The 18,816-nt window shown below is 38.7% G+C and overlaps 1 protein-coding gene across 2 annotated transcripts in view; it reads left to right on the top strand.

The window, feature by feature from the left end:
* Positions 1–18,816, top strand: part of USP6NL (USP6 N-terminal like) — a 190,691-nt gene that overhangs the window by 48,457 nt on the left and 123,418 nt on the right. Inside the window, exon 2 of one of the 2 annotated variants that reach the window (XM_004588517.2) lies at positions 8,070–8,176. The exons of the other annotated variant lie outside the window; for it this stretch is intronic. Within the exon in view, the coding sequence (XP_004588574.2) occupies positions 8,104–8,176 (73 nt within the window). The 5' untranslated portion in view covers positions 8,070–8,103. The remainder of the gene's footprint in view (positions 1–8,069; positions 8,177–18,816) is intronic. 2 annotated transcript variants of the gene reach the window in all.

Here is an 18,816-nt window from a genome sequence, read left to right on the forward strand (position 1 = left end):
ATAGAATGCAACAGCCTGAGCCATCAGATGATACGTCTCTTGGTGTGTACCAACAAGAAGCTGCAATCTAGAGTGGAGCTGGGGCTTAAACTCAGGCACTGCAGTATGGGATGATGGTGTCCCAACTGACATCTTGCTTCTTTTTAAATAAAGTTTTTTGTTTGTTTCATAAACGTAGTGTTGAGAGCATGTTAATAGCTAGGCCAAATACCCAAACTATGGTTTGGTTTTTTAGAAGTGGTTATGGAAGGACTATCACTAATGAATTTGCTTCTTTTTCTTTAAGTTGAAATTAATTACATTATCTAGAATTACAGTATTAAATTTTTGTTTGTTTATGCTGTTTCCCTTTAAAAAAGAAGTAATTGCTCTGGTAATTGACAAAGGTATCAGTCAAATAACTCCAAATGATACCATGTGGTTTTCAGTTGCATTACTCAATTTTCAGACAGGGTAACTTTTTAAAAAGATTTACTTAATTTTTCTTTTTCTTTTTCTTTTTTTTTTTAAAGATTTATTCATTTTTATTGGGAAGCCAGATATACAGAGAGGAGGAGGGACAGAGAGGAGGATCTTCTGTCTGATGATTCACTCCCCAAGTGACCGCAACGGCCAGTACTGAGTGCCGATCCAAAGCCGGGAACCAGGAACCTCTTCTGGGTCTCCCACATGGGTGCAGGGTCCCAAAGCTTTGGGCTGTCCTCGACTGCTTTCCCAGGCTGCAAGCAGGGAGCTGGATGGGAAATGGAGCTGCCGGGATTAGAACCAGCGCCCATATGGGATCCCGGGGCTTTCAAGGCGAGAACTTTAGCCGCTAGGCCACACCTCCGGGCCCTCTTACCTGATTGTTTTGCATGTTTCCATTTGGGAATGCTGAAATTACAGGTTTTGAGAATGAAAGCAACTCTGCAGTTTTTGGAATTAGTCAAAAGTTAGTGGTTTTGGCTGCTGCCATGTATATCAGTCAGTTTTGTATTGCTAAATGAAGTAACTGTGGCAGGCTGATTTATAAAGAGATGTTTGTTTAGTTCAAAGTTTTGGATACTGGCAGTTCATGATCAGGCCACTTACTGATTCATGATCAGCCACCTAATGGTAGATGACATTAAAGTGGGATCATCTATCTAAGGAGGGAGGCAGAATAGAAGTGAGTGGATGGGGAGAGATAGTATTTGATTTGCTGGTTCACTTTCTACATGGCTACAACTACTATGAAAGATTCTGTAAGTTCGTCTGATCTTCCACATGGGTTGCAGGACCCAAGTGTGTGGGTCGTCTTTCACTGCTTTCCCAGGCTCATTAGCAGGGAGTGGGATTGGAAATGGAGCAGTCAGGACTAGAACTGATACTCTAATATGGGATGCTGATGTTTCACATAGAGGCTTGATACCCTATACCACAATGACAGCCCCTAAATGTAGTTAACTTTACTTGTGTCATTTTTCTAGAACAGCAGCTCTCAACTTTGGTTGAGTGTTAGAATAATTTGGAGGGGCCCGGTGGCATGGCCTAGCACCTTAGTTCCTCGCCTTGAACGCACCAGGATCCCATATGGGCGCCGGTTCTAGTCCTGGTAGCTGCACTTCCCAAAGCCTTGGGGCTCTGCACCCGTGTGGGGGACCTGGAAGAAGTTCCTGGCTCATGGCTTCAGATCGGCATAGCACCGGCCGTTGCACTCAGTTGGGGAGTGAATCATCAGATGGAAGATCTTCCTCTCTGTCTCTCCTCCTCTCTGTATATCTGACTTTACAATAAAAATAAAAAAATAGATCTTAAAAAAATAATTTGAAGGAGCTTTGAAAATTTATTATGCTAAAGTTGCAACTTAAGATAATAAAATTAGACTACCTGTGGGTGGGCTTACGCATCAATATTTTTGAATTGTCTCTGGATGATTTCTGTATGCATTGAATATTGAGAACTGCTGATCTAGAATATAATTTTTAATGGCAGAATATTTCATTGCATGCATTCACCAAAACTTTATTTAAACATTTGTTTATTTAGATTGATTCTAATTTTTCACTGTTATAAATACTCTTGTAGCTGAATTTGTGTACTTATCTGTATTTATTAACAATATACTGTTAATGTTATATTATGTATCAAGGTGTATATAAAGGATTAATTAAGGTTTTTCATTTTTCCTGGCAAGATGGAGTTTAATTTGTCCTACTAGCAAACTAAAAAATTCTATTGTTAACCATCGATATATCCAACAACTTATTTAATAACAGCTATTGAGCCCAGATATGTTCTAGATAAGACTCAGATGTTATTTAGGACATGGTTATTGTCCATGAGTGACATAGTACACACAGGATGTCTCAACTTGGCACTACTGACCTTTTTGGCTTCATAATCCACTTATTGTGGGCAGGGGCAGGCTTTGAATTATAAGACTTATAGCAGCATCCTTGACCAGATGTTTCCAGGCTTTACCAGATGGCGCTGGGTTGTGATTCCCCTACTCCTACTGTGCACTGATCTCCAAACTTCTGTGTCAGATTTGAGTACACATTTCATTATGTGTTTTGACTACTACTGGTAACCAAGCTGACATGAATTGTTAAAGTAGAGGCCGTGTGACCCACAAAATAAAAAACATATACCAGCTAGTCTTTTATAGAAAAGTAGAAGTTTTGCTGACCTCAGATGTGTGGAAAGTGCATGGAAATTGACTTGTAAGTGGTTAAAATTCATTGGGATAAATGTGATAGACGTCAGATGTAACTAGGTGTAGTAGGTACCAGAAGAGTAGAATAGCTAATTAATGACTTGAGAAAATTAGGAAAGCTGCTTCTCTGAGGAGATGATGAAAACTAGATGTTGAGTAATCTGAATAGAGAAAATCAGAGTTGCTGTAGGCAGAGGGCATGGCATGCACCAGGGCAGTGGCATTCTTCAGGACCGGAATAAAGCAGTGTTTGCAGTTGTAGCTGAAGCTGTCCTGGCTGGAACTCCGGGAAATGGCTGGCAGTGATAGATGGAGGCTGAGTACTGTTTTTAGGAGGTTTGCATATAAAAAGCCACTTAGGGGCCGGGCAGGTGGCCTAGCGGCTGGAGTCTTTGCTTTGCACATGCCGGGATCCCATGTGGGCACCGGTTCAGGTTCCCGTGGCTCTACTTCTATCCAGTTCCCTGCTTGTGGTCTGGGAGGGCAGTCGAGGACAGCCCGGTGGGCCTTGGGACCCTGGGCCCATGTGGGAGACCTGGATGAGGCTCCAGGCTCCTGGCTTCAATTCAGCTCAGTTCTTGTCATTGTGTCAGTGGACAGAGGGTCTTCTTTGCCTCTCCTCCTCTCTGTATATCTGCCTTTCCAATAAAAACAAACAAATAAACAAACAAAAACCCTGTTAATCTATTTTAAAAAAGAAAGCCATTAAGGTTTCAGACAGGGGAGTGATTATCAATTTGTAGTTTGAGAGATTTTTCTATCTTATGATTAAGATATGCTGTGCTGCAGTTTCCCTTTCAGAGCCTATGCTGTTACCTCAAAACTGAATTTCTGGATCTTGCATTGCTTATCACATTCTTCTTGGTTTTGAATCTTTGAGTCTTTAATTCTCAGCACCTACCTAGAGTGTTGCATGTACTGAAATGGCTGCTTGATGAGTGCAAGTAAGCATTCCTGGTGTGATCTTCAACACTTTACGCTCCTCACCCTCAGTGTGTGGTAATAATAACTGTATAGCAGTCAGCTTTGTGAGAGTGAGGGATGGGGGAAGAAGACTCTGTTTTGCAGAGTTCACTCATTTCTGTGCTACAAAAATATGCTCCAAGGACAATGTTAAACTACTTGTGACTTAATAGCCTTGTATACCAACTGTCTAAAAAGTGTCTCTTTTGAGCTGGTCCAAACCCAGCTTTCACAAATCATCATATGTACTCACCAAATAATTAAAAAAAATAATTACCTAATCCATTATGTTTTTAGATTCACAGGTAAATTTTTCCCATTGTGTATTTCAATTCTGTAGTTAAAAAGTATAATATTGTTTTGTTTATTAAGTATTGATGCTTAAAAGTAGTACTCTATCATTATTCCAAATTTAAAATAGAAGAGATTTTCATAAATTTTGTTAAAAATCTCTCTCTCTCTGAAAAGCAGAATTACAGCACAGAGAGACAGGGAAAGATACGGAGATTTTCCATCTGCAGGTTCACCCCTGAAGCCATCACTGGACTAGGCCCAAACAAGGAATCTGGGATTCCATTCAGGCTTCCCATATGGCTAACAGAGACTCAAGAACTTGGGACGTCTTTGGCTGTATTCCCAGAAACGCAAATAGGGAGTTGGATTGGAAGTGGCGTAACCGGGTCCCAAAAGGGTGATCATGTTCTGGGATGCTGATATTGCTGGGGGTGGCTTACTTTGCTGCAACACAAATTCAGCCCTGAATTTTTCTAGTTTCAAACGAAATATCTACAGAAACTCTGAAGCAAGTATCAATTGAACTAGAAGATGTTGAAGGCATGTTATTTAAAATAAACAATTAGAAAAGTATCCTTGTTAGAACTACTCCTTTCTAAAATTATGTTGGCAGTACTAGCTAGTTCCATAAAATGAGAGAGATTAAGCATATAAGGATTAGAAAGAAGAAATTAAGTGTATTACAAATTATGTGTTCATATAGAGAAAATGAAAAGTTTTTGCAGGTAAATTTTCAGAAATATTTTGTGAGTTAGAGTTGTGTCTGCTCCATTTTTGATCCAGTTCCCTGTAAATACACCTGGAAAAACAACTAAAGCTGCCCCAAGTGCTTGGACCCTTGCACACGCATGAGACCTGGAGAGTCTGCCTCCTCATGCCTCCAACTCTGCTTTTCACATGAATAACTGAATCTTTAAAAAGAAGATTTTATTGACACTAGAATGTTGGACTTTATGTCATTCTCTATACCTACAATGGCAGGATGCATTTAAATTGCAGAATGATGGACTATGACTGTTGAGGGACTAAAACTATTAATACAATAGAGAGGGAAACAGTGGGGGCAGGGAGTGAGCGGGGAAGGACAGAAAGGGAAATCCCTGACCCTAAGGAACTGAATCATGAAAAAAAATAATAAAAATGATTTAACAATGTAGTTACATATAAAACTAATATACAGAAGTCATTTGTTTATCAGCGGGAAAAAAACAGTTAAAGAGAAACTCCATTTTCAGTTGTATCAAGAAAAAAACAAGACATGTAGAAATAAATTTAATAAAGTACAGTTAACAATTTAAGGAAAAATTGTAAAATCTTTTAAAAGGAGATATAAAGAAGATCTAAAATGAGGAAATAAATAAAACATATTTTTGGACAGAAAACTTTTGTATCATAAAATATTGTGTAGATAGACCAATGAAATTCAAACAAAAATTCAAATAAAAATTTTACATGTTTATGTGGTACTTATTAGAGAATTCTTAATTTATATGGAAAGGATGACAAAGTAAAGTCATCACAGTGACTAAGGTGCTTCTGAGTGATCTCAGAGAGGCAGGATTGTCTCCCATCCGAGAGCAGGACTCACTAAGTTGTTTACGGTCACAGTGACTGATGGGATGCAGTATGAAGAAAATGAAAGAGTTTGGGAAAACTGAATTAAAAGATGAGTTTATTTTGTTGCAAAAAAATTGGAAATCCATGCATAGTTTTTAAAATTTTTTTTTACTAATGTACATTTCTTGTGAAGTTTTTGAAGATCCTTCGTTTATATACTCAGAATTTAACTTTTTAATTTGTGATTATCCCAGTTTTTGGAAGGTACTGCAAGAACAACATAGGCAATCCTTATATGCTATAACCCAGATTTCCTAACTGTTAACATTTTACCATATTTGCTTTATCATTATATGTTAACTTTTTTTTTCTAAACCTTGAGAGTGCCAATTGAAATCTTTCGCTTAAATACATCAGGGTATATATACTAAAATCCTGTGTGTTCTGTTTTGTCCTAAACTGTCACCAATTCCCTTCCCCTCTTTCTGAGCTGGAATCATATTGCATTTATCCTGACTCTGAGTCTTCCCTAATCTGTAGACTTCTTATTCTGTCATTTTCTTTCATGATCTTGGCATTTTGAAAAGTACAGCTCATTTATAAGTACCACAGTTGTGATTGAATATTTTTACTGATTATACTGTGCTTTTTAAAAAATGATAGAAATAAGACCATTAATTGCTTAGCAGAAAACTGTGGATTGATAGCAGTGAACTAGAGTGTTCCATCTAGCTTCTGTGTGATTCTCATTTTCAGTGTCAGCACTAGTACCACTGAGATAGAGGTTGCTGTCATTGACAGGTTTGGAAACATGAATTTAGATACTTTTCCGTTCACTGACCAGAACTTCATCTGAGTCGATTGAGAAGATCACGTTCCCCATTCCCCTGTATTTTCTCTCTCTGTTTCACAGAAATAGAAAAGTACTGGGAGAGAGCAAGCTAACAGAAATTCAGCTTTGAAAAGCCTTTTCCAGGAGAAAGGATACCATTTGTCAGGAGCTGCAAACATGAAAAAAGAGATATAGATATTTAACAATTATTACTCATTCAGAGCTGCACCAGGAAATGAGGGAATAGAAGGAATTAGGAAAACTTGAATTTGATTGACATGTCTGTGCCCAGTTTTATGGTATTCATTAAGAAGCACAGTTTTGATTTTAGGTTGCATGCTTGGTCTTTGATCAGTCTAAATTCTTTGATTTTTAAGTGCAAGCATGCTCAATACAGAAAATACATCTTCCGGTTATTTGTCCTGTATCTACAAGGATTTTCTTACTGTCAGTGGATTTGCAGCACTCATCTCTTAACATCCATATGAAGACTACGCTATGGTGGATATATGTATGTACACGTTGTAGTACCTCTTTGAAGAGCTGAAAACTTCACCCTAAATTTCAAATTACAGAGACAGAAGGACTTTTGAGTTTTGGATCTTATGTTTAATCTTGGTTGACTCACTGTGCACCCTAGGTGTCCAACTGGAAAGTGGGAAAATGACAAATAGATTTCACTGTCTAAAGGCAAAGGAATTGCCTTTGGTTTGCTTTGGGTGGCATCGATTACTTTATGGTATATAAGAAATATCACAATAACAAATGGGAAAGAAAGAATAATTACAGGACAGGGCAGCAGGCAGTCAGTAGAGGATAAAATTGCTCATGGGGAATTACGTTAATAAATGCAACAGTCAGTCACAGTAAACTAAATGTCAGTTTTCATTTTTAATTAACTCAATAGGTTGACTTTGAAAGGGACCTCCATGTGATAAATAGAACACATCATAAAACCATCAAATATTAATTGAGCATTTTTTGCAACATGGCTGTTAAAAAACATCTGCAGAATAGTGGTTATACATTTTGAGATTATCTGGTTCTTGCCTCTGGTGTTGAGCAGTGAATTTAGGGTACATGTGAACTTAAATTTGTATTCATGTGCTAGGATATCAGAGGTGTGCGTATGTGTGTGTGTGTGTGTGTAGGAGGAAGAAGAGGATTACAAGGAATTTATAAAATGTTTTTGGAAACTATCTTTTATGCAAATCTTGGAGCTTGGAGTTATCAAGATAGATTTTTATTTTTATCTGCATATTATTTTCCATTTTAAATATGAGATTTTTGAGAAATTGGAAAAAAGTTAATAAGGCTTTAAACAGTGCAGGGTGTTTTGGTTGGCTACTTAAAAACTTCACGTAGCATCTGTGATCTGCTATATGAGAATTTATAGCATAGCACTGTATTTTTGCTTCATGGCTTTTGTAAGAATATGTTTCTACTGTGCTTACTGATTTACGAACAATTACCCACTGTTTGTTTTGTTTATTGCTAGTTAACACTTTGCAAAGGAATGCATTTTGGACTTTATGGATGCGTTTTCATGTGTGCTGAAATCATTTTGAATCCATCGTTGCAAGAAGATACAGCTGATCCTTCCCTTGTTGCTTATGAACTGCTTTAGAGGCTGTATGGATAGCCAGGCGAAGCATTTGTTTCTCTGAAGTTGCGCTGTTTGTGCTCGAGCTTTCTGAAGACAAATGCCATGAGCTCTTGATGATGAAACCTGTTGGATTTCTGTAGGAAGCAGCTGGAGTCTTTGGCTTGTTAAGTAGCAATGATTCAAGTCTTGCAGATTGTAAAGGAGCTGGTGACACCATCAAGACAGAAAGCATCCACAGTGAAGGAAGGTAGGAACCCCAGCGCACGAACATAAGAACACTTCAGGGCACTCGTGATAAAATACTGATCTGGAGAACAGCTATTTAAGAGGACTTTCAAGGTTTCATATGTGCTTTTGCTCTTCGGACATAGCTTTGTATTTGATAGGAATCAGTTAGTGGTACAATTGTTAACACAGCTCATTATTACTGCTTTTAAACATAGATTAAGAGGTTACTATTTAAAGGTACAGGGAATAAGGGGAGGTTGTAACATTGCTACTGAACAGTGTTTTTTTGCATTGTAAATACCTCTGGCATTATGTATTTTGGCAGCAGCAGAACAGTTTTTGTGTTTCTCTCTTAATTTTGAAATGTAAATATGTATGGCAGAAATCAGGACAAGTTAGTATTCTTCCAATAGCAGGGGAGAAGAACTAGATGGTTATTTGTTTGAATGACTGATAATAGTTATAAATATAAATTTAGCTAATGATTGGTAGATTTTATTGTGCTTTTTGGCATAAAATTACCTTATATTTGTAACTACTTGATGTATTGATATATGTGTATAGCATATGTTTGGGACATATTGAGATACATTTTCAGACCTATGATTCATTTTTGAAGGAACACTTGTATATATTGCTTGTTAAACATTTCAGAGAGTAAATTTCTAAAACAATAATTAGGGATTGATTCTTTGAAGTATATGCTATCAGCTAGAGTGACAGTATTGATAGTTTCATTAATCTGTGGTTTAAAGTTGATAAATCAGTGTTTTTAAATGTGAGATATATTATGTCATTCTGTATTTATGTAAAGATTTGAAGAGTATAAGTATACCTTAGGTGATGTAAAATATTGATTATTTTAGATTTTCTTTACATGATGTGGGCAATATTTTAAGTAAAGTTTGGGGTTCCTTAACTTCTATGTAAGGTGATTTAGAATGGTGATAGAAATGGCGTTGTAACATGCAGTATTTTCTATTCATTTTATAGGTGAACATGGTATTTAAAATATTTAATAAAAATGCATTTCATGAAAGCAGATAAATTGGCCAGCTGCCTTTGGAAATGTGGTAGTATTATTTACCATACTTTCCAATTATTTGCTTCCTTTATTGCACTTCATTTCTCTTCCATGTTCTTTTAAAATAGAACACATACTAATTTTTTTACAGAGCTTATTACTTTTATCTTGAAAAATATAAATGAATTTAATCATACTCTCATTGAAAATGTCAGCATCCATGCATTTTGACTTTACAATAAGTTTTTTTTTTACTACAATCATGCTTGCAGTTTTTATGTTTCCAGTCATAATTTTTAAAGTCATTATTTTATTCTGATAATTTTTACATAGTTGATTAGGGCACAAGTGTCAAGGGCTAAAGGAAAATGGGTAAGAGCATTGTTTCCACATTTTGGGGGGGCGCATCCCTTTTATCTCCCCCCTTACTCCAATCATAATTATCATTACATGGGAGGTAGCCAGGGAAAAGAATGACAGTGTTGTTTTTGCCTTTCATAATATATGTGTGCATTTGTGTATATAAATATTTGTAGAGGAATTTTTGAAAATTTAATGGAAAATGCATATAATAAAGACATTATGCATTGATTTTTTTTTTTGGCACCAAAATAGACATTTAAAATGTGTTTAAGAGGAAGCAAACCAAATAATCCCCCCCATCTGATCCACTTCCCAAATGTCCATCATGTCTGGAACTAGGCTAAGGCTAGAGCCAGGAACAAGAATGAAATCCAGTTCTCTCGTAAGTGATAGGAATCCAGTTACATGAGCCATCACCACTGTTATCCCAGGCCTGCATCGTATTATTTTTAAAAATTTTCTGTGGTTGGAAAAAATAGAAGAGATAAAAGTTCTCCCAACCCCCTGAAGCTTGTTCTTTTTTAAGCGTCTTTATTTTATGATTTATTTATTTATTTGAAAGGCACATTTAACAGAGACAGAGACAGAGACAGAGACAGAGACAGAGAGAAAAATCTTCCATTTGCTGGTTCACTCCCCAGATGTCTGCGATGATTGGAACTACATCCGGAGCCCAGAGCTTAGAACTCCCTCTGCATCTCCTGCATGCATCGCAGACTTAGGCACTTGGGTCTTCTTCAGCCGCCTTCCCAGGTACATTATCTCAGAGGGATTCAAGTGGAGGAGCCAAGACTCAAGCCAGTGTTCATATGGGCTGTCAGTGTTATAGGTGGCAGCTTGAGATCCTGCACCACAACTGTGATCCCCAAATCTTTTTCCAAGTCTCCTTCTTAATCATTTAGTTAACAAATTAACTGATAATTATCTTTTCAAAATATTGTTTCTTTTTTTTTTGAGGGGTAGAGAGATAAACAGAGATGCTACTTTATTTTACAAATGTCTGCAGTCACTGGGCTGGAACAGGGAAAAATCAGAAGCCAAGAAAACCATTCAGGTCTCCTACTGGAGTGGCAGAGAACCACCTGCTAGAGTCATCGTTTGCTACTTCCCAGTGTACACACTAGCGGGAGTTAAGACTAGGGCCAGGTCCCTAACCTAGGCACTTTGATTTGGGATGTTTTCACTGCATCTATAAGGCCAAACATTTTACAATGTTATGTAATTTTTAATATTTCTGCAAATCTTGAAAAAGTAAGTTACACAGACAAATATGAGACACGTAAGAAGAAAGTTTTTGTTGTTGTTGTTTTGTTTTGTATATATTTGAAAGGAAGAGTGGCAGAGAGAAGGACAGATGGTTATTCTGTTAGCTTACTTGCTCCCCAAATGCCTGCAACAGCTGGGACTGGGCTAGACTGAAGCCAGGAGCCCAGAATTCCGTCCCAGGCTCCCATTCGTGTGGCAGGATTACAGGTACTTGAATCATCATGAGCTGCTTCCCGTCATGTTAGTTCGCAGGAAGCCAGATCGGAAGTGGAGTGGCCAGGTTGGGAACAAGGCCCTTTGAAATGGCAGCTTAAAGTGCTATGTCATAATGCTTGCCTGGAAGAAGAGTTTTTGAATCACAAAATTTGGATTTGAATGGCTATAGAGTACAGATAGCATTTCTGAATAACATATTCACATTGCTATTAGTAAATAGTATGGAAAAATTGATTTGTGAAGGAAATTTACCTTAAAATATAAAAGTTGAGGATGACCCAAGTTTTTCATTTTGTATTTTTGATTGTTTGGGAAGCCTGATGACTAAGTTTATTAAAATTATTCCTAAAATTGGGGCTAGATGGAGTTGGCACTGTGAAGTGAGTTAGACCATGACCTGCAGTTCCAGGATTTCATGTGGTTGCCAGCTTGGGTCCCAGGTGTTGTCATTCTCATCCAGTTTCCTGATTATGTGCATGGGAGGGCAGTGGAACATGACCAAGTGCCCTAGGCTCCTACCATCCATGTGGAAGACCCGGAAGAAATTCTTGGCTCCTTGGTCTGGCCTGGTCTAGTCCTGATCATTGCAGACATTTGGAGAGTCAATCAGCAGATGAAAGATTTCCCTCTTTCCTTTCTCTTACTCTCTTCTTCTCAACCTTACCCCTCCCATCTTTCTGTAACCCTCTTTCAAATAAATGAAGAAACCTTAAAAAAAAAATAAGGAAATTGGGACTGATGTTGTGGCATTCCAGGCAAATCTGCAGTCTGTGCACTGGCATCCCATATAGGTGCCAGGTATTAGCCCAGCTGCTCCACTTCTGTTCTATCTCCCTGCTGCTGGCCTGGGAAAGCAGCAGAAGTTAGCCACTAGGATCCTTGCACTCATGTGGGAGACCCAGGTGAAGCTTCTGGCTCCTGGCTTTAGTGTGGTCTAAACCCAGCTGTTCTGACCATTTGGGGAGTGAACCAGCAGATGGAAGATCTCCTTCTTTCTATTTTGCCCTCTATGCATGTAACTCTGACTGCTAAACAAACAAACACACACATAAATAAGTCTTTTTTGAAAAATAAGAGATTTTCAGTGAGGTCTTGAAAGTCCCCTCTGGTAGTGGAACGTAAGTGTTAGAATAGACTCATCATTTTATTCAGTATGCTTGCACTGCATGCTTACTGCTTTGTGGACAAAAAGATACACAAATGTATCTTTAGGAACTCAGATGCCAGTGATCAGAGACAAAAGCCAGTAATTGCAATAGGATGATAGGTGCTGTGTAGGCTATCATGGCAATTCCTAGGGGGCAAAAAAAGTGCTTAGCAGACCTTGGTTTAGTTATGAGGAAAGTAAAGGAATCAAAGTCTTTGAGGACTGATTTTCTTAGTTGAGCCATGTCTGAAAGGGTGCAAAAAGACTGGATAATTGAGAGATAAATGAAGAGAACATGTGTAAACATTTCTAACAAAACAAATTGCATATTTATTTAAAGTTCAGGTTCTAGAGTTAAGAGAAGGCAGAATATATTAGGGAAAAAAGTGAGTTATTAAATATGATAGGAAAGTGGATTAAATCAGACAGGCATGTAACTTAGCTGTTACTGCACCTTAGCCCCACATCAGATTGCCCGGATTCAGTTCCTGGCTCTGGCTTCCTGCTACTCTGGGAAGCATGGAGACCGCTTGAGTATGCGGCTTCCTACACTTCACATAGGAGATCTGGATTATGTTCCCTGCTTCTGGCTTCCTCCCTGGCTGTTACAAGCATTTGGGATCAATTTCTTTTGTGCCTCTGAAATATTTTTAAAAACATATGAAAAATTATGTAAAGATAAAACCTGCTGATGAGGAGATGGAAAAGTAGAGGGAGCTCGGATGCCCATACAGAGCCCTTGTGTAAACCACAAGAAATTTGAAAATATTTTTAAGGTGTCAAGGTGTGTGGGAGGTGGAGAAAAGGTAATTGGTTATTTGACTGTGCTCCAGCCTCCCATTGAAGCAGTTTGTCATAGACCTAGAGTTTGAACTTAGCCTGCTTTTCTGGCTATATCGCTGCATCCCTTTCTGCACCCTCTGTGTCAGCTCTTGCATAACAATTGGAGTTTCCTACCTGTGCCACTCCATCTGGATGGCCAGGTTTTCTGCCTCTTCTTTGTAACAGCTGCATTCTTTTTAAAAATATTTTTATTGGAAAGAAAGATCTACAGAGAGAAGTGGAGAGGTGGAGACATCTTCCATCTGCTGGTTAACTTCCCAAATGGGTGCAGCAGCTGGAGTTGAGACGATTCAAAGCCAGGAGCTGGGAGTCTCCTCTGGGTTTTCTACATGATGCAGGGGCTCAAGGACTTGAGCCACCCTCTGTTGCTTTCCAAGTCCATAAACAGGGAGATGGATTGGAAGTGGAACAGCTGGGATGTAAACTGGCGCTTATATGGGATGCCAGTGCTGTTGGTGGAGGGTTAATCTTATCAACCACCGCCTGGGCCCCCAGGTTATGTTCTTTATCAGACCAGCCTTCAAGGCTTAAGCACTACTCCGGCCAAATACAGTCTCCCTGACTTTTTCCCCTGCCACACATCTAAGCCAGAATTAGTCCTACTTTATATCCTCTTAGCAGTTTAGTTTTGCTTCTATTATTATACCTTTTAAATTCTGCATGTAATGGTTTATTACGTTGATAAGTGTAACTGAAATATGTGGTTTTTAGTTGTGTTTTGTGTAATTCAGGTTGTTGTCATAATATAAGTTAAATATTACAGTCTCTTCAACAGTGAACAGAGACTGTATGTAAATAACTCCTTTGTGATAGCTTGTAGTGGTCAGATGATTATTTTCAGCTTTCTTCAGAAGTGCTTAAAGTTTGCTACTTGTGTTGACAATTTAAGCCAAAAAAAAAAAAAAAGGAATAATACTTAAATAGTTTACTTGTTTGTAGGTTTGTAGTTCATTATGATTTACAGAAAGTTTACTCTTGGAAGTAAAAAGGTAACATGGAAGGAATTACTTAAGGAGAATTTGAGAAATGGACAGTGTGGGAAACATTATTCCTTATCTACTCAATTGCCATTCTCTTTTAAGTATTTATGAATAACAAAACTTTGTTTTTGTTTGGAGTAGCATTTTGCTTAGTTAAAAAACTAGCACGTGGGTTGTATTACCACAAGCCTATAGGGGATTTCTGGGAGTTCTGCCTTCTGTAACAGCTACCACATTTGCTCCTTTTTCCTTTTGTTTTCTTTTGCAGTTCCTGGGTTTGCAGTAGCAGTAACATGACCCTGACCACAAAAACAACAATGATATTAGTGAACATTTGTGCTAGCCATGAATCACCTTTAGACCTGCTGTATGTCTAGTATATCATCCAGTGTGATGAGGGATAATACTAGAAGCAACTGTGCCATTTAAATACAAATTCTCCTAGAATACAGTCCAAACACCATAGAGAGTACTGTGTTCTCCACTGGGTTTGGACCCTGTTAGTAAGATTTCCTTAATGTGTTTCATAAGGTGAAGCACAGACCAGGGCCATTGCTATTGTGGTGAGAAAGACACTGATGGTATCAGAAGACCATCATCTAGTTTTACCACCATGTGACTTTAGGCAAGTCAGTGAATGTCTCTGTGTCTTGGTGTTTTACATTTATTACAGGATAAGATAGTCTCTGGCATCTCACAGATTCTGGACATGCTGTTTTTTTGTTTCTTTTCTTTTTTTTTATCTTCTCCTTCCCTTGCTTTTCCTTTCCTTTCTTTCTTCTTTTTTTAGAATTACTTATTTTTACTGGAAAGGCAGATTTATATAGAGAAAGAGAGGCAGAGAGAAAGATCTTCTGTCTTCTGGTTCACTCCCCAAGTGGCCGCAACGGCCAGAGCTAAGCTGTTCCGAAGCCAGGAGCCAGGAGCTTCTTCTAGGTCTCCCACACAGGTGCAGGGTCCCAAGGCTTTGGGCCGTCCTCGACTGCTTTCTTAGGCCACAAGCAGAGACCTAGATGGGAAGTGGAGCAGCCAGGATACAACCTGGCACCCATATGGAATCCCAGTGCATGCAAGGCAAGGATTTTAACCACTAGGCTATCATACTGGGCCCCCTGTTGTGTTTCTTAAAGCTATGTTATTTTTTCTTTTTGTAACTTCTGAATTACTGTATCAATGTGTTGGGCTTTGCTGACTATGTTTATTCTTGCCATTTAAACATACAGTAGTAAATTGGATTACAGTAATCTTGCAGAGTTTTGCATTTGGCTCGCCTGTGGATTACCTTTAGAGATTTTCACAATTTATGCCTAAATTGATGTGGAGTTATGTGAGTGACTCACTAAAGTGAAAAGGCAGCACAGAGGACGTTGTTAATGTGGTCTCTTAGAGGGCAGACCAGGGATTCAATCCTGGATGTGTTTACTGACTCCTTAACTTCCCTCTGTATCAGATTCTTTATATGAGTAGCAGGAGTGATAACAGTTTATATTTCACATGCATGTCATAAAGATTGAATGAAATAATGCATGGAAAGGATTCATGCAATTGTAAGATTAAATGTAAGCTACTATTAATATTTATATTGATTTTGCTACTTTTATCATTGTTATTAATTATTATTTTTGCACTCATGGTCTCAGATGGTTATGTTCATGTCTGGGACAAAATATGTGGCTCTGTGGACAATGATTCAGTAGGGTGATATTCATTAATCTTCTTTCAGTAATTATTAATGAATGAGAGAAAGGGGGTGGGAAGAGAAAGAGAATGCATGCCTGAGAGCTCCTGTTATGAGTCACTTCCCGAATCCCCACGAGGACCAGAGATGGGCCTGGCTGAAACCCAGAGCCAGGAACTCCATCTAGATGCTTTTAGGAAGTAAGTTACGTGAGTCACACTGCTGCTTCTCAGTCTGCATTAGCAAGTTGCTGGAATCAACCGAGATACACCTGTAGGGGGTTGAAGCTTCCTAACTGGTTTCCTCATTGCTGGGCTACATGGCTGCCTCCATAAATCTTTTAGAATAGTGTCAGTTCATTTATACTGGGAAAATTCTGAGAAACAACTCCTTGAGTATGTTTAGGAATGTAGTATTTGAAATAAAAATTTTGTATGTTTTGGGCAAACTTAGTTGATTAAAGTTTTATGAAGACTTTGATTTTATGGAGCAGTAATTAATAGGTTTTTTGATTGAGTAAAAGGCAAAATTGTAAAAACAGAGGGAGAGATGGAGATAGAGATCCTCCATCATCTGTGTCATTGCCAAAATGGCTGCAAAAGTCAGTACCAAGGGTGAGCTGAAGTGAGGAGACAGGAGATTCTTCCAGGTTTCCCATGTTGGTGGCAGGGCCCAAGCAGCTGGTCATTATCTGCTGCCTCCCCAGGCCATCAGTAGGGAGCTGGATCTGAAGTGGAACAGCTGGAACCCAAACCAGCACCCATATTGCATAACAAATATTGTAGAAGGTGGCAGCTTAACTTGCTACATCACAATATTGACCCCAATTAAAAAAAAGTGTGTGGGCCCAGCACAGTAGCCTAGTGGCTAAAGTCCTAGCCTTGCATGCACAAGGATCCCATGTGGCCACCGGTTTATTTCCTGGCTGCTCCACTTCTCATCCAGCTCCCTAAGAAAGCAGTAGAGGATGGCCCAAAACCTTGGTTCTCTGTACCCATGAGGGAGACCCAGAGGAGGCTCCTGACTCCCGGTTTTGGATTGGCTCTGACCGAAGGCCATGGCAGCCACTTGTGGAGTGAGCCAGTGGACAGAAGATCTTTGTCTCTCCTGTCTGTAAATCTACCTTTCCAATAAAAATAAATAATTTAAAAAATAGCTTGAAAATACTATTTTTTTGTTTATTGTCCAGTATATCATTGTCTTAACAATGGTGAAGAGATTTTTAAAGTAAGGTAGTGAATTTTTCAGCTATTACTTGAAACTCATGTTATTTGAAAGATTTTCTTTGGGTTGTTTAGACTTCTGAAGTTGACTGCAACGAACTATTTGCACAACGTTTTTGCTTGTTGTTGAGGCTATCAGGTAGACCTATAGGAAAGGGTATAGGTCTGCAACATGGTACCCTCTAACCGCATGTGATTATTTAAACTTAAATAATTAATTAAAATGAGGTAAGATGAAAAATATCATTTCCTCAGCAATAGTAGCTGCATCTACAGTGTGTAGAAGGCCAATGCAGAAAGTTCTGATGGATAGATTGTGTAGCTAGACTATCTGGGTTCAGACCTTAGTTTATTACTTATTGGTCGTGTGACCTTGGGCAAGTTATTTAGTTTCTCTGGACACTGGCTTCCTCTTATGTGAAGTTGAACCAAGAGCAAGAAAACAAAAGTTCTTATAAGGTTGCTTAATGTGGATTAAATGAGTCAGCATTTGTAAAGTACTTAGAACAGTGCCTTGAACATGATAAATGTGTGTTATTTGCTAAATAAACAGATATGCATGACATTCAGGTTTAGAATACTTTATTAATGTGCATTGGTTATATTTTTTGCTGTTACTGTGTTTTGTTGCATTTTTGATAAAATTGCATGTTAGAATTATATGTGATAGGATTATATAACTGTTGCTTAAATATATTTTAAAGTTATTTATATGCATACTAGGTTAATTTAAGCATTTAAAAGGCAGAGCAACATACACAGTGATCTTGTGTTTACTGGCTCACTTTCCAAATGGCTGTAACAGCCCAAAACTAGGAAGCGCACCGGGGTTTCCCACATGGGGTGGCAGAGACCTGAGTACTTAGGCATCATCTACATTAACAGGCAGGCAGAAGTTGAACAGCTGGGGCTGAAACTGGCTCTGAAACATGGGATGCTGGAGTTGTCAGTAGCAGCTTACCCCGCCCCAACACAGATCCTGTATATGTGTGTGCTTCATTTTTTTAATTTGAAGGTTTGAGTGCTCACTGGTGTCAGGGTGAAGCACAGATGCCTTTGTCAGGCATTTCGGGAGCTCCAGCCTGCCCTTCCCAACTCATTTCTCACTATCCTGTTCTAGCTAATTGTTCCATTTTTTCAGTTAGTTACTGCCTTTGTTGTTGAAAATTTTTAATAGGGATAGTTTCTTCTCAATAATGCACAATCTCTCCCAGAATAGGTAGTGTTCTAATCTGTGCACATAGTAAATGTTCAGCGTATGCCTGTTGGGTGTCAGTATTTTAAGATTTTGAACTGCAATCAGAATTTCCATTAATATCAAAGCTACACTTGTTCAGGTAACCTTGGAAGGGAATCTGAAGCCTGTTCTGCCATCTGTGATGTCAGCATGAGAAATGTGCTCCTTTAAAAGCCTCCACTCTGTTGGTGCTTGTCTCCATGGTGAGAAAGCTGGATGGGAGTTCTGTTTGCTACTGTCTGCTACCCTACACCACAATGACACTTTTTCTGGATGACCCATTCTTGTAGGGTGCTGACTTCATCTTGGTTTCTGATTTCTTGAAATTATATCGTAACAAAGGAAAAGTGGGATCAGATAGAAAAAAAAAAGGCAATGGGCATTTAGCCTAGAGGTTAGGATACCATGTCGGATTGACTGGGTTCATTTCTTGACTGTGGTTTCTGACTCCAACTTCTATTAATATAGATTTTTTGGGAGATAGCAATGATAGCTCCGATAGTTGGGTTCCTGCTGCCTTTGTAGGAGATCTGGGTTGTGTTCTACCTCCTTGCTGGGCATCTGGGAGTGAGCCAAATGGAAGCTCTCTCTGTCAATCAGTTGCATTTCTGCCTTCATCACTGCCTTTGCTGTGGAGCTCCAGATGAGCTTCCCTTGAGGCCGCCTCTCGCTCCCCTCCCGA

The sequence above is a fragment of the Ochotona princeps genome, chromosome 10 (assembly GCF_030435755.1).
Source record: "Ochotona princeps isolate mOchPri1 chromosome 10, mOchPri1.hap1, whole genome shotgun sequence".
NCBI lineage: Eukaryota > Metazoa > Chordata > Mammalia > Lagomorpha > Ochotonidae > Ochotona > Ochotona princeps.